The sequence below is a fragment of the Cannabis sativa genome, chromosome 1, assembly GCF_029168945.1.
Source record: "Cannabis sativa cultivar Pink pepper isolate KNU-18-1 chromosome 1, ASM2916894v1, whole genome shotgun sequence".
NCBI lineage: Eukaryota > Viridiplantae > Streptophyta > Magnoliopsida > Rosales > Cannabaceae > Cannabis > Cannabis sativa.
This window is the reverse complement of record NC_083601.1, coordinates 35,457,935-35,472,793: the sequence shown is the minus strand read 5'-3', so window position 1 is coordinate 35,472,793 and position 14,859 is coordinate 35,457,935. Positions and strand designations below refer to the sequence as shown.

At 32.8% G+C, this 14,859-nt stretch overlaps 2 protein-coding genes across 4 annotated transcripts; one reads left to right on the top strand and one right to left on the bottom strand.

Moving 5' to 3' along the window:
* Positions 1–3,296: 3,296 nt before the first annotated feature.
* Positions 3,297–11,371, bottom strand: LOC115706320 (uncharacterized). 3 transcript variants are annotated; one of them, XR_004009584.2, is made up of 14 exons: positions 11,124–11,371; positions 10,919–11,014; positions 10,702–10,785; positions 10,095–10,169; positions 9,833–9,913; positions 9,287–9,426; positions 8,641–8,865; positions 7,336–7,510; positions 6,967–7,050; positions 6,563–6,746; positions 6,215–6,420; positions 5,250–5,445; positions 4,245–4,365; positions 3,297–3,870 (listed from the first exon to the last, which is right to left on the bottom strand). XR_004009584.2 is itself a non-coding variant. In XM_030633932.2 (13 exons), exons 1-12 carry the CDS (start codon positions 11,259–11,261, stop codon positions 5,263–5,265), a joined length of 1,671 nt encoding a protein of 556 aa, XP_030489792.2. In that variant the 5' UTR covers positions 11,262–11,365; the 3' UTR covers positions 3,297–3,870; positions 5,250–5,262. The 3 variants fall into 3 exon arrangements, 1 of the variants encoding a protein (XP_030489792.2); XR_004009585.2 differs by having other exon boundaries at positions 5,256–5,445; positions 11,124–11,365; XM_030633932.2 differs by lacking the exon at positions 4,245–4,365 and having other exon boundaries at positions 11,124–11,365.
* Positions 11,372–11,870: 499 nt separating this feature from the next.
* Positions 11,871–14,825, top strand: LOC115706321 (protein At-4/1). Its single transcript, XM_061113404.1, has 8 exons — positions 11,871–12,042; positions 12,239–12,344; positions 13,272–13,327; positions 13,452–13,529; positions 13,755–13,828; positions 13,910–14,043; positions 14,131–14,226; positions 14,494–14,825. Exons 1-8 carry the CDS (start codon positions 11,968–11,970, stop codon positions 14,637–14,639), a joined length of 765 nt encoding a protein of 254 aa, XP_060969387.1. The 5' UTR covers positions 11,871–11,967; the 3' UTR covers positions 14,640–14,825.
* The last annotated feature ends 34 nt before the right edge of the window (positions 14,826–14,859 follow it).

The window sequence follows — 14,859 nt, the reverse complement described above, 5'->3', positions numbered from 1 at the left end:
TACAACAAAAAATCGTATAGAAACCTCTATTGCAACTAGCGCTACAATTTCTTTAAAAACTCAAACCGTAAATTTAAAAAAAAAAAAAAAAGTTACAAAACAATATATGAGATAATTCTCCATAAAAATATCACAAGTTATATTATTATTATTTGTTGAAGTATCATCAATTCAAAATTTCTGTCCTATAATAAATTAATTGTTTACTACTCCAAATACAAATTTGCAGTGTATACAAAATTATTATAAATAAGAATAGATCAAATTATTTGTTAGGTTCGGTTTTGAAGAGGGAAAAGAAATACATTGATTAAGTACAACATCTTTATCAATAACATACATTAGCATCATTGAAATTATCTGGATATAATTGAAATGAAATTATGCTATTTTTCAAAGAGGGAGTGATGCTTTTTGTGAAAGATTACATGTAAATTATACATGGGTTATGATGATTGTATAAGAATATTTTGCAGGTCCACCTATATTTTAATAATTTGATAATAACTGGTAGCATTGTATTCTTATACAGCATATATCAGATAAAAATGGGTTAGAGTTTGTTGAGCTAATTACATAATATTAATTGTGAGCTTCAAGTTAGATAGAGGTACTTAACTTTTTGTACACTTATCTTTAACATCTCTATATATCAAATGACCAAGTGTTGATGCAAACGAATTGGAATAGTGAGCAATGCTCATGATAAAATTAATATCTATATATGGAAATATGGGGGAAATTAAATCTCTTAAAATAGAACACCACCATCAACTTTGCTATTTATAATATGTTCAATAATTTGTCTTTACATTCTTCTACTAGGCTTATATATAGCCATTATGATAAAGCTATAATATAATAAAATATATAATAAACTTCTAGACTATATATATCATTCAAAAAAAAAAAAAAAAAAAAAAAAAAAAACCTTCTACATAACTATTCTATATAAGATTATAGATTAGTGGATATGTCTCCTACATGGCTATAATAATGAAGCTCACTGCTAGTGTAATGTAACACAAAATATCAAATAGTTTGAAAATATTTAGAAAATTAGTCGCAAAGAATATCTCCTCTATGTGTATCTAAGCTCTCTCTCTCTTTAAGGGTTAATAGAAGAAAAATTAAGATTTCTCGTTCTTAAATTTATAGTTATTGGAGGTTGTCTTTTCTCTCTAACAAGGTCTGCTGACTTTTTTTGGATTTAGGTGTGGCTTGGTCGGAATTGTATTTTGCTACTGCAATTCGATTTTTGCTACTGTACTGGTTTTGAGTGTTTTAGTCTTCTGTCTGTGAGATAATTTTGAACATTTTCGTCTTATTTCTGTGAAATTGTTTTGAGTGTTTTAGTCTTGTCTGTGTGAAATGATTTTGTTTTTTGTTTTGTTGTTGGTTTATTCATTATTTTTCGATGACTTACCATCAAATCGTTGTTAGTGGTTGGGAGTAACAAGTTTTCAAGCTACGTACCTTACACAATAGTTAAGTACTCAAACTACGAGATTGAATGAATCTATTGTAGCGATTTCTAGCGTTGTGTCTTCTAAACAGTAGATAAAATAGAATATAAGTATTCTTAAAGTTAATTGTGATGCTGCAATATTTTTCATCTGATTTTATTTTAATTTTTTTTGTCAAATGATCTAAAAATTAAGCGGGTGATTATTTGGTTCGTTTTTTTAATTCTAATTATGGTCGTGTTTTCAACAAGTAAATATCCCGACTGGATTGTAGACTATTATTTTAGTTGATGACATTAATAAAATTTTATTATTTATTCTTAAAAAAAACTACTAATACATTTTTCATAGTAATTAAATTAGTTTCCTAAAAAAAAAAAACTGGCCTTTATTTTTTGGACAAAGAAAAAAAAAATCTATAACTGACATACTATTCTTGTAAAACTTGGTACGAAACATGTAATTTTGATTCTTCTTCTCTATTGTGTGTAGAGTGCTTCATTAATTACAAAAATACTGCTAATTCAGAGGGTTTTTCTTAAGGGTGTGTTTGGAAATAACTGTGTAATTACTAGGTAGGGTAATTACTAGGGTAGTAATTACACTATATTTTAAAATGCAAGGTGTGTTTAGATATGAGGTGTTAATTACATATAAATTCCTAATATCTTGTTTGGTAAAATAGTTACTAATTACATAGGAAAATAATATTTTTTAATAGCTAATGTTTAATATGGAAAGTTTTTAGTAATTACACAGTGTAATTACATTCAATTCTCATGGGGGGCCATGAGAATTGGAGAGTGTAATTGGAACCCCTCAATTACTTCTAATTACACAGTTACAGTGTAATTACATGGTCAGACAAACATGCCAAATTGTATAATTACCTCCAATTACACACAAACACCCTAATTGTTATAATTTTAATGGGTTTTCTGTCATCATCAATCCAATAATAAAACAAATATGCACAAATTTCTATTGGTCCAATTGTAGAACCATTGTTTTGGTACACATACACGAACTCTAGGGGCATATTTGTGAATTAACACAAAAAAATGCCAAAACTTGATGCATCCAATCCAATTTAGATAAGTATTTTTAGAAAAGACTTTGAAGATGCTTATACCTTTTATGTAAATGTATGTATGTACTAGGAATTTTTAGAGCCAATTTTTTTTTTCATTTGACTAATATTGAAATGACTCTATTATGACTCGAGTCTTGACCAGATTTTTGTGACTACGGTCATAAATAATGATTACCATCACACATCTTTTAACTATTATCTAATCTTTTCTCTAATTCTTTTTTTTTTTTTTTTGAAATAAAGCGTTCATAAACTATTATCAGCCTAACTTCTGAAAAACATTTTATTTATATATTCTACAGTTGGAATTCTTGGGGGTTGATAAATATATAAGAATTTCATTCTAATGGATTACTGTACATATAAAACTTCAACTAGTTCCACATTGAATTACATTTAATTCCCTATCACTAAAACTCAACGTGGCTAGCTCTAACTTTTGACTAATTTACATTTCTCTTCAAGAGTTGATCTCTACTTTTTATACTACAATGAATCTAAGCAGCATACAAATATTATACTAATAAACTCGTTTTTTATTTTGAAGACAGAAATAAATGATCAATATTCTGAATCACATTAACCAACGATGAACATTTAATGATTCACAAACAGAACTCATCCATATTGGATAAAGAAAAAGGTGTACTCAGTTCTCACTATAAGAAATTCAAACCAAAGTAAATTTCGAGTGATGATAAGATAAGAAGACATATAACGTCAGTAAGAGAGGTGTGTTTTGTCGTTAAACAATCAAAGTTAAAGTAACCCAACTTCCTTTTTAACAAATATGGTTTTCCAATAAGTTGGGTCAAATATAACTAATTTAGCACCAATATAACCCATGATAATGATTGTGCATATATCTTAAAATATTGTAGGCTACTTGGAATATAATTCAAAAGAATCATCTTTTTAATGACGGCTACTCTTGTGTCGTCTTCCTTAGAACAAAGTTAAATTATTCCAAAATTCCATAAAATTCTATCAGCTAACAGAAGAACAAGAAGTCAAAGAAAGACTGGGTGTAAAAGACGACAAAGGCGTTCAAACTTGAACACGTGGCCTACCTCCAGAGGAAGCCATTTGTTTACCACAATGACCATAACAGTGACATTAATCCAAGCTTGTTAAAATCACTGATAATGATCTATATTGAATTTTGCCTTTCATAACAGTCACACCAGTTCAAGGTTAGCTCCTCTCTTCGAATATGTATTCTTGGAACACTGCCACCGCATTCTTCAAATAACTAATACAGACAAAAAGGTATCTTACCATGTATGGAACTTAGTAACTAAAATACCACACCTGAAAATGAAAGAAAATTTCGATAAGTGGAAGGAAAAAAATCTAAGTTACGTATTTATTGGATCTTAAGGAGATAATTATTCAACCAGATTATGACAATATCAAAGTAGAGATTGAAAAAAAAAAGAGAAGAAGAATGCAAACAGTATATTGATCATTCTAGAATTCAACAAAAGAGACTATAATTATGTGGGACATAACTTTATTACTGATATTATGTAGTTAAGTAATGATTTTAAACTCCTTAAAAGGTTCTAAAAAACATAATTCTACCAATAATCTTAAGAAACGTAGATGGCCACTAGTTTATATGTGATGAAAACCACAAACCCAGAGAAGGGATTACAAACTTTAATACAAACTCTCACACTAACCTGCCAGAACTGGCCCATCTATCAATATAGTACATGTGTATGCTAGTATATGTCCATCATATCTATGTTTACTTTTTCCATATTTCTTTAAGATTTCTTTCCTTTGACATCCTGCATGAAACTATTATAGTACAGAAATATATTTGTTGTGTTAGGTCCCAAAAAATACGATGCACTTGGTCTATAACTTTTTACTTTTCTTTTAAGAGAATAGGAATGTCATGGGACCCGAACATTTACATGTTTCTTGGTTAGTGGTTCTGAAATTATACAGTTAAATGAGATTCCTAATTATGATAGGATGATAGCATTATAGTGTGATTGGATACATGATCATATAATTTTAGTCAAAAGCTGATCATTCATCATTTCTCAAAAAATCTACGATAGAACCAAAATGCTTTAGCACAGGCACATGCAAATTGCAATCACTGAGAAATAAGTGACCACAACGAGCTAAAAGAACAGGAAAATAATTGTCCAACAAAGGACACATCCAACTGCACAATATAATAATGAAAATATAATATTGATAAAATAAAATAAAATATTCAATTAAACAAAATTATTAATAAGCAATATCAGAATTATTGTTTATGAGCTTAATCCTCAATGCAATCTTTCCTTGTCTTCTTCAACACCCACTTTCTATTTCATTATAAGTTTTGTCAGCCACTAATACATCTCTTCCTACCATGTACCCCCAACTACAGCAAACACACTCCAACATTCCTAATCGGTAATCATCTATTTAATTCCGGAAATTTTCTTAAACAAATCTCTTCTTTGCCTTTCTAACCATTTACCCTCAAGAGTCATCTGAATTTAATAGTTTTACAATTAACTGCAAACCTACCAACCCAGGATATCTATAGTGTCTAATCCTAGCACAATCACAAGCGACTGCAGGTTTCCTTTCAAGCCTATTATCAAATGGCTTAAAAATTTCTAAGAATTAATGATCATAGCAAACCATATGAACAAAAATAAGGTGCAGAAGATTACCATTACATTTATGTCACTTCTTTTTTGCAATAATTGCTACATTTCTTGGTGATAATGCAGGGTCAAAAATTGATAACATCAGTGCTTCAATGGTATTTCCTTGCTCTTGAAGGAACAACAGTCTATCGAGCAAAATATATGTTTCTAAGAGAGGCCCCAAAGCAGCTCGAAGAGACCAATAAAGTCCAATAAATTCCTGTATGAAATCACAAAGCATGGTCATATGAATGTAAATTCATTCTCCCATATTAAATTCATCAAGCAGCAATTCTCATAGCCGGTTATTTATTAATTAGCTGAGCAGCTACCAATTTCTTGGCCTTTGGTTTAATTGTCTTCACCTTTAATTTAGTCCTTTTGCACTATGGAGAGATCATTTACAAAAAGATTGATAGTCTCTTGTTCCTCCAACATCAGCAAACAAAAGCTGAATTAATCTCATTGGGCTTACAAATGTAGTATTAGCCTCAGCAACTCAAGACTAAACTAAAGCCTCAGAGAAGTGCACACAGGAAAGGACTTAACCCTCATGTATAACATTCAGATGCAAAAGCCTAGGATCCTTCTTGAAGCATCCAGCCTTGATAGAAATGTCCAACAGAGACAAGACTTTTCCTGTCTTTCATCTGGCTGGCTATTAGGGATTATTGTTTCCTTTTGCTAAACTAACTAGTAGATTTTTCGTCTACTTTATTAGTTAGGCTTAGACTTTATTGTATTTACAGGAAAGAATAAAAATCTTATCACATCAATATTACCTTGAAAGTTGATATTCAAGGAGAACCACAATGGTTCCAATTCCAACAACGACAAAGGATGAGTTCAAAGGTGCAAATATTTCATCCATGAAGCATAAAATAATATGGTCCAACAAATCCATCAAGTTTTGACAAAACAGCCTGCTGTCCTACCAAGAAAAGAAAAAAAAAAGCCTGCTGTCTTTTAAATAGTAAAAGGTAACTTACAGAAAAGGGCTCAACTTCCTTCCATATTCTATGTAATTCAATATCCTGCAAAGACTTGAGACCTAGGTGGCACAATCCAGACTGGCTGTATCTCAGGAAAAGAAAATCATTATCGGCGGTGCAATTGGCGTTCTCACATTCAGAGCCACTGAGAGAATCTCTACCAGATAGGGATGTTGTCTCAGATACCGAGCTAAAGATATCACCTGCATTACATTTTCACACTGTTATATGCTTCAGAATGAGTTAGTAGGCGTAGACATGTTTCAGCCCACCATCAATACAGCATAATAGAATAAAAACCAAGTAGGCATAACCATGTTAAATTATGCTAAGCAAAATCTTTACCTCTTTCTGGCTCTGTACTTTCTTTCAGCTTAGATTGCATACGATGTGAAGATGCACAAGTGCTATCTTTGTGGTTCAGCGCGGAGTCAAAGGTCGCCCTTTTCTGTAGACGACGCAAGGCTTTTCCTTGACGCCCGATTGATGGACTTCTTGTCATGACTTCCGGATAATATTTATTAAGAACCTTTAAACAGGACACGTGTCATCCACAATAAAGTTTAAATTGAAAGAAGAGAAATTGGAAAAACAGGTATCAAACTTTTTTTCTAAAAAGGTTGTACCCAATTAAAGTTGGCAATAAAATGGATTTCAACTGCATATATGTTGTCAAAACTTGCATTTACAAATTGTAACAGCATTACAATGAGAAGAATAAATGCAAAGAAGGAAAACAAATGGGATACCATCTGAAAAGCAGCACGAAAAGCATGCATCTCAAAGTTGTGAGCTCCAGCATCAGTTTCCAGACATCTCCACCTCTCTGCACTCTAGTAAGACAAAATAATATAAGTAAAGTTTTTCTTCAATAGACAAACAATGCTTACATGAGTGCATACTACAAATGTATTAAAGCAAAATATCTGTAGAAGTCTACAGCAAAACATTTTAAATTATAAAATCCACAGTGAAAGACAATATTTTAAGGGAAGGGACCTCATATGAAAGATGTTGAAGTCTAGAACATAAATTATTTAAGAAATTATATAATATCTGGTGTCAAATGCACACACACATTTTGGTACGGATTAGAGTGACAAAGGATACGCCTCTACCTGACAAGCAAGATCACGCAAACTCTTGCCAAGTGGCAAGCCAGCTGATTTAACTCCACGGCTCATTGGAAAACCATACTCAGAATTGACATGGTCAAAACCTTCTTCAGATAATAGGTTGTAACAGCAACCTATGCTAACAACTGCTTTGACTTCTTTGCAATCCAGAAAAGCCCTATTAAGAAAAACATGTGATTTTTTCAGATCAAACCGCTAAATAATAGCAAAAAGGATAATGAATAAGGAAGCAAAATATTACAAATGGTAGTAACAAACAACAAAGGACAACGGTAAATCCAAAGTTCAGAAGGATTTTAAAGCAGTAAGAGAAGGGATAAAAATCAGATAATGCTAAAATGAATCTGTCACACGGTTCACTCTTTCTGGCTCTAAATCCAGAGTTCATGGTGTTTGTGACACTGGTTCTCAAAAGAATTGCGGGGAGGAACATGAAGTTTCACCAGAAGATAAAAAATGGTGCCGTGTGATGCTCATGAGGAATACAATACCACGGCCAACATAACAACAAATGGGGTCAAGGAGGCAGTAGATAGTAGTTGGCAAAGAACGCTGGGATAGTTATGTGGCTTCCCAAGGCAATGTTTGTTTATTTTACACACACACACACAACCGTTGTTCCTATAAGAACCTAATAGATTTTTTTTCCCTGAAATTCATTTTGTTTCAGGTCTGTGGCTAGGGATTTGAGAGTATAATAACTATTGGAGCTATTACATTCTGTATATGTAATTGGGTGTCATTTATTTTCATTTAGATGAGTTGAGATTTCCCATCTATACAAGTCTTACATATGTTAAGCACTGGAGACTTCGATAGTATAAATCATTGCCTATATCCAAAATAAAAACAGACTTCAGTGTTTTCATCTCTTCGTCTCTAGGTCTTGCATTGCAAAACTCTGCCTACAAGGTGCAAGAATGAAGGCACTCCTCTAGCTAAGCCTTTGGTTGTGAGGTTTGGGCTTAATAAAACTTTCTCAAATTCTGAATCCTGCCAAGATTACTTCCATAAAGGACAAAGAGAAGAAACAGGAGGACTAGGAATTCTCATACAAAAAAGAATATAGGGATAAATGATGAAGCCTGAGAGAAATCAATTAGATAACCGAGGTAAAGATTAAGCATGCAAAAGTGATTCCTAAACTCTCTTATGAAATATAAAAATTATGCTTTTAACTTTTACATCTCCTTAATGTCCCAACCACTAAACTATTTCATTAGAATGTTCGTTCTGTGATAAACCATATCTAGAAAAGTTGAGCTTCAAGCATAATTTGGCACTCACTTTAGCATCATCACAGAAAGATCTCCACAAGCATGAAGCCCAGCTAGAACCACTGAAGTTTTATTGTCCCCGTGGCGCAAAGATTGTTGCAGTTCTGTGTCATTATTGTCACAATCTTGCCCACTATTGTTAACCCTTGCAGCGGAGGTCAAATCTTTTAACGTGTCAATGGACATCACATGGCATGTGATTGTCTTAGGCACAATCAAACTTCTCTTCCCTGATCTAGTGAGAAAAAGATAATAAATGAACAACCAGTCTTAACAATAATAATAAAAGGTATTTCTTAAATATATTGACTACTATGAAGCCAACTTCAAAAGAATGAGCCTGCGACAGAGAATAATATATCAGATTAATGCAAAAGGTAAAGCTTCTCTAAAGTCAGAAGATATAAAATTAAGCAGCCTACTTCCAATAACAAATCAAGATGCTCCCAAAACAATAAACCATTAAAATTCCAACTCAAGTTATTCAACCCATCAAACGACTCCTTGGAATAACAGATATGTAACTCCATGATTAGGGGGCATAATAAATGAAATAGGCATAATCATCCCACAAGAATTTAAACTACAAAAGAATATGAAACTGGACAAAAGAATTCCAAAAGAAAAGAAAACAAGAAACAGATTCAATATCATACTCAGATTTACGCATCTGAGAAGTATAATGTCTCTTTATTCGTTCTGCACGTGCATCTGTAACACTTCCGTGATGAGAAGAAGCATCTATTGCAATTACAGAGTGCTGGTAGTGGAATGAAAGAACTTGTGCAAGATAACCCTAAAAGAGCAACCTGATTAACAACATGGCATTGTACATAAATAAAAACAAATAAATACAGGGTTTATTTTATTGCAATTTTCTGATGAAAAAAAAGAAGTACGGCTGAAACAGCTAAAAAAATTCTTAGAATAAAAAATTACTCAAATACTTTCATTATAATTTATAGGAAATCATTTGACACACTGCTTTACTGTTAGCACTGCTAGAACTCTAATGTATCCACAAGGGTAAAGTTATACCATCCATCTTATTTGGGTACTTTTACTATGTAAGACATGATCACATTTCTTACAAGGTACTAGGTAGGCAACTAAAAAAAAGGTGCAACACAATGAAAACATTTGAGCAGGTTTAATCATCAATCAAACTAGTCATCATACAGATTCTTTAAGAGCAAATGTACCTGACCAGCGCCAACATCAACTATTGTGTGAGCTGTAACAGAGTTAGTGATGGAACTGACAACCGCAGAAAGAACTTCAACCTGCTCATATAAAACTATTTGGCTTCAGTAAATATCACTAACATTCAGTGCTCAAAACAAAAAATATATCTCTTTCAGAGACAAGTATGTCAATAACATATCTTTTAAAAGCTCATCTTGAAAATCAGGTTCTCAAACCATAAAAAATTTCAGGCAGAAATTCAATAAGGGAATAACCTACTTCATGTTTTTTCTTCTGATTCATGCCTTGTGCAAGAACAGTACTAAGTGAACATATGTTCAGATCAGGTAATACCTGCCAAACCCAGAAATGAAATAGGTTACCACATTAGTAATTGAAATTCCTACAAAAGAAGATGCATTCCCAAACAATATTTAACAAATAAATAACTAATTAAAATTGACAAATCTGCATCTCCCAATTCAACAATCGACTCCAACCCTCATGCTTTACACAATCCCAATTCCATTTCTCAGTTCACACTTCCAACCCTCCAACACTTGTAAACCTTACACACTTTTCAACATACTACAAATCACATCCTTATCTAAAATAAAGCCTGATAACATTAGACACATTTTCTTAATCATCTAGAAGAAATTAGAGTGTTCAGGGTGCACTTACGCCCGTTTTTCTCCCTAGACAGTAGAAACGCATCAAAACTCAATGTGGTGTTTTTAAATATGTCAAATTAAGTATATGGTATGAAAACAAAACCAAGCCAGTTATTACCGTTCTCTTAAGCGACTTTGTAATATGAATCTTCCCAGCAAAGGAAAAATAATCGTTTCACACCAGTTACTACCACAGAGCTCGGATAACATACCGTTTGTAAATCTGCTTGTTCTCGAGGAAACACCAGAGATCTTAAAGTAAGAATAAAGTTCCTAAGTGAAGCAGGCCAGTGATCCTTCCATCGGGAAAAGAAAAGAAAAAAAAATGAAAATTCTACCATTAGAGTAGTAGCACTAATGAAAAACGTATGAAATGTGAGAATACACATAATGCAACGGAAATTCAAATCAGAATGCAATAAAATAAACCTGAACTGCTCCAGAAGGAATTTGAAGAAGATTCTCGACTGGTTCTTTGCGTAGACACTCAATCCATTCCTTGTCAATTGCTTCCCACAGTCTATCCTGAAAAAAATAAAAATAATAACTATAAGCGATGCAGCTTAAACATACTGAAACAAATTTCCTGCGTTTTTTCAAGAGAAACAAACAGAAAGTGGGGGGTCTCTTCTGCCTTGAAAAAATTGACGACATGAGCATTCACGAAGAAAGAATAAGGCTTAAGGAAATCAACGATGGCGTGGATCCATTGAAGTGTCTGAGCGGCTGTCTCACATGAGTACTTGCAATTGGTGGCGCCAATAGTGGCCATGTCCAATTACCAGTGCGGGACCAGACCAGACCAGACCACCATGCGAGAGAAGCCTTAAAGGGAACAATACAACTACAAGGATTTAGTTATGAAAGTCTATATTTCGGCTTTTATAATTATAAGAATCACACACTAATTACTAATTAGAAACATTAGCAAGTTTAGGAATGAAAAAATGGAATAGAAATTATTTTTATTTCAATTTTTGTTTTTTTTTGGTTGCTATGTAAATTTTACTGTTTTAATTTTTTTTTTTTTTTTGAATGATAATATTTTTCTTTTTTTAAATTGAATGATACCATTTAAATTTTGTCAGAATTAACCATTCCAATTTCCAAATGGATAATTAAGGGGTTTTGGTAATTAACTATAAATGACATTTGGTGTGTTTTAATGGAAAAAATAAATAAATAAATAAATCAAATGCATAAATTTTCTAATACAATTGTCGTTTTTCATTAAAGTTGTCGTTGCCCAAGATATTTGCCGTTTTCATTTTCAATACTTTTTACAGAGTTGTCGTTTTTCTAGATAATTGTCGTTTTAAAAGAGATGATATAAAGAGGCTAACACATAGTTGTCGTTTTTCTATATAATTGTCGTTTTCCTAGAGTTGTCGTTTTATAAGTAATAAGAGTGGTATTTTGCAATTTCACTGCCTATATCTCCATCTCACAATCTCGTACTCAAACACAGGGCAGTGAAAATGGCGGGAACTATAAGTGCAACGATTGGTGAAGAAGTGGACTCTCTTCTCTCCACGTTCGACCATATCCAAGAGGTAATTCCCTTCTGGTTTTCAGATTATCATCGTTTATTATTAATATTTTGAAACAGAAAGATCAGATCAATTATATCAGGTTCCTGAATGATTGAGATTTCTAATATAGTTTCATAGGCTTTCTTGGTAACCAAACAGAAAATTTAGTTAACTCCAAGTGTTAATGGTTGCAATGGTGAATTTGATCGTTTATAAGGACTTTAAGAGCGCCCTAATGGAGATCCAGCGGCTGAAATCGAATTCCAATGGAGAAATCAAGAAGCGTGAAGCTCTTGAACTTGCTTGCAAAAGTCTCAAACAAGGTCAGAAAATTCCCTCTCTTTAAATTTCCAACTTTTGCTGTTTCAGCTTATTTTCGTAGATTATGCTTTGCATTTTTTTTTCCAATTCACTTTCAAATTTTATTATTAGATACTCCAAGAATCCGTTTGTATCTTGCCACTAAATTTTGCCAAGTTGGATTCGAATCAATACTTGTCGAAAGTCTTTCCAGTTCTAGAAGCTGAAATTATGGGGTGGATGACAATGATATTTAATTCAAAAGCTATTGCTTGTAGTCAAATGACTCAAATCCACTATGAAAAGAAAGAGATTACACTCTCAAGAGAGAATACTCGAGCCTTGCAAAGTTGTCTTAGGCTTGAAGAACCTAGTTCACAAATCATTCAGAATTAGGTAACACTCTTTCTGATTCTCACACACTAGTACGTACCGTAGGTAATCCAATCTACAGAGGCTGATCAATCAATAAAGGTTCCTGGGAACCTGATTAATAAAGTGCCTCACAAACCAAGTTCCAATCTTTAAAGTGAGTGATAAATAAAGTTAGTAGGCTAACTCCCTTATTAACTATCTGAGTAAACAGATCTAATTGGTTGACTATGCTGAAGGATCAGACTCATACTTCGCACCAAGATTCGATGTTTAAAGTTGTAACTAAAACTTAATGCTTTTAGATTATATTTACCAAATGTTGATTTGTTAACTTCAATACATAAAGATGGGTTGATTGTGTGTTAGATAGTGGGTTGATTGTGGAAAGTGTTGTATGTATTAGCTCTATGCAGGTTTCACAGCAGAAAAAAGAGGGAAGAAACTTCTAGTTTCTAATTTTTATGTTATCAATCTTTCATAACATGCATGACTGACTGGTGCTTATTCAAAGGCACTCTTTGCTAATCTAAATGATATTGGTTCAATCTCAAATATAGTGTTCTGTCACCTTGCAGAAAATGAGCGACTTGTTAAGCTCTACACAGAATCACTAAACAATGTTGTTGAACAGGTGTGTCCACCATTTTTTTCCTCCATATATTGGTCTTACAATAGATTTGTTTGTGTTCTCATGCTTTGGTTTTGTGTTCTTACAAAGCCTTTTTTCCCCTTCCGCTTTCATTTTGGTTTTATAGTTGGAACACCGTACTACATGCCAGAGCTTAAAAGAGCAATTGAAGAGAATGAATGATGGATGTCTCAGTAAAGAAGATGTAAACCACCACCCTGCTTGATCTAATAATTTTTTCTGATCAGAATCCAGCTAATGGAATTTGGGGCTTGGTTTAGTGACCAGGCCTTTTCTCTATCAAACTATCGTATAGACTGGAGGTCAACTATTTTGGGGAAGATGTTTTTATGATGAAAAACATTTACTACAAGCTCTATCCATGATAAATATTACAGCTTAGAACTTAGAAGCTGAATTCTGTAAGCAGGAGCGCAGGAAGATTGAGGAGTCAGTTAAACAAGAGTATGCTAAAAAGATTTCGGACCTAGAAACTCAGATTAGGTGAGTTGCCTTGCATAAGATTATAAGGATGCATTACTATGTTATGTTGGTTATGAAACTTTTTTTGTTTTCTTCATACAGAGGGCTCGTACTCGAAAAGGCTACAAAGGAAGCAACTCTAAATCAACTTCGACAAGATTTAGGAGCACACAAATCCCACATTCAATATCTAGCTGGCAGATTGGAACGAGTGAATTTAAACATCGAATCAAAATGTGAAGTCTCAAGGAACTTCGTCATTTGAAAAATCAGGTTCTGTCATATCAAAACGTTAACTATAGTTTGTAATGATTCTGTTACAGATGAGATTGAGATTCGGGGTTTGAGGGACTCTATAACTAATGAACAAGAGGAGAAAAGGGAGTTGAACAATAAGCTCCAACAGTTGGAAAGGGAATGTGAGTGTTGCTTTGCCCACGATTTTTATAATGTTTATTGCTTATCGTTGATGATGCCTGTTTTGGCTCCCGAACAATATATTGTTAGTTGCTAATACTTGTTTAATAAACAGAAATTTCTTATTCCATAATACAATTGTAGTCTTTAATTAGTTGTTGGCTATGTTAAACAAATATGTACTTAGGTTTACAAAAATATATTTGGTTCATCGTTATGTTATACCATAACTTAAAATTATAACTAAAAATGTTACTTGTTTTATGAAGTGTGGATTTGCAGATCAAAGATTGTTAAGCAGCAACCAAATCTGACTTCAGATGCGCATAATGAAACGCTTCAAAAAATCAACGTAGAGCCAAGGAAGGAAAAAAAGACACTAAAACGAAAGCTTGTCAAAATAGAAAGGGAATAGAGAGGAAGATAGGTTGATAGCTAATATTTTGACTTGTTGGTGCGCTTACTGAGTTTATTGTAGAAGTAATTATTATAGTGTTCTAAATCAAAATTCTAACAATCATTTCCAAATTTTAGTTCCATCCACATACAAAAGAAGGATTTTTAATTAGTCCTTTTACCTCATCGTAAACAGATCATTTATTAGATTTGCTTGCTTAATGAGGATGAAGCTATTA

What these genes read in the sequence shown, in the direction of transcription:
- LOC115706320 (XM_030633932.2), bottom strand. Translation starts at nt 11,261, where the DNA reads ATGGCCACTATTGGCGCCACCAATTGCAAGTACTCATGTGAGACAGCC. An exon ending in AACAAGCAGATTTACAAACG is followed by an intron (nt 10,170 to 10,701) that starts GTATGTTATCCG and finishes TGGGTTTGGCAG; the next exon opens with GTATTACCTGATCTGAACAT. An exon ending in TTGATGTTGGCGCTGGTCAG is followed by an intron (nt 9,427 to 9,832) that starts GTACATTTGCTC and finishes TTGCTCTTTTAG; the next exon opens with GGTTATCTTGCACAAGTTCT.
- LOC115706321 (XM_061113404.1), top strand. Translation starts at nt 11,968, where the DNA reads ATGGCGGGAACTATAAGTGCAACGATTGGTGAAGAAGTGGACTCTCTT. An exon ending in TTGCAAAAGTCTCAAACAAG is followed by an intron (nt 12,345 to 13,271) that starts GTCAGAAAATTC and finishes GTCACCTTGCAG; the next exon opens with AAAATGAGCGACTTGTTAAG. An exon ending in GATGTCTCAGTAAAGAAGAT is followed by an intron (nt 13,530 to 13,754) that starts GTAAACCACCAC and finishes TTCTGTAAGCAG; the next exon opens with GAGCGCAGGAAGATTGAGGA.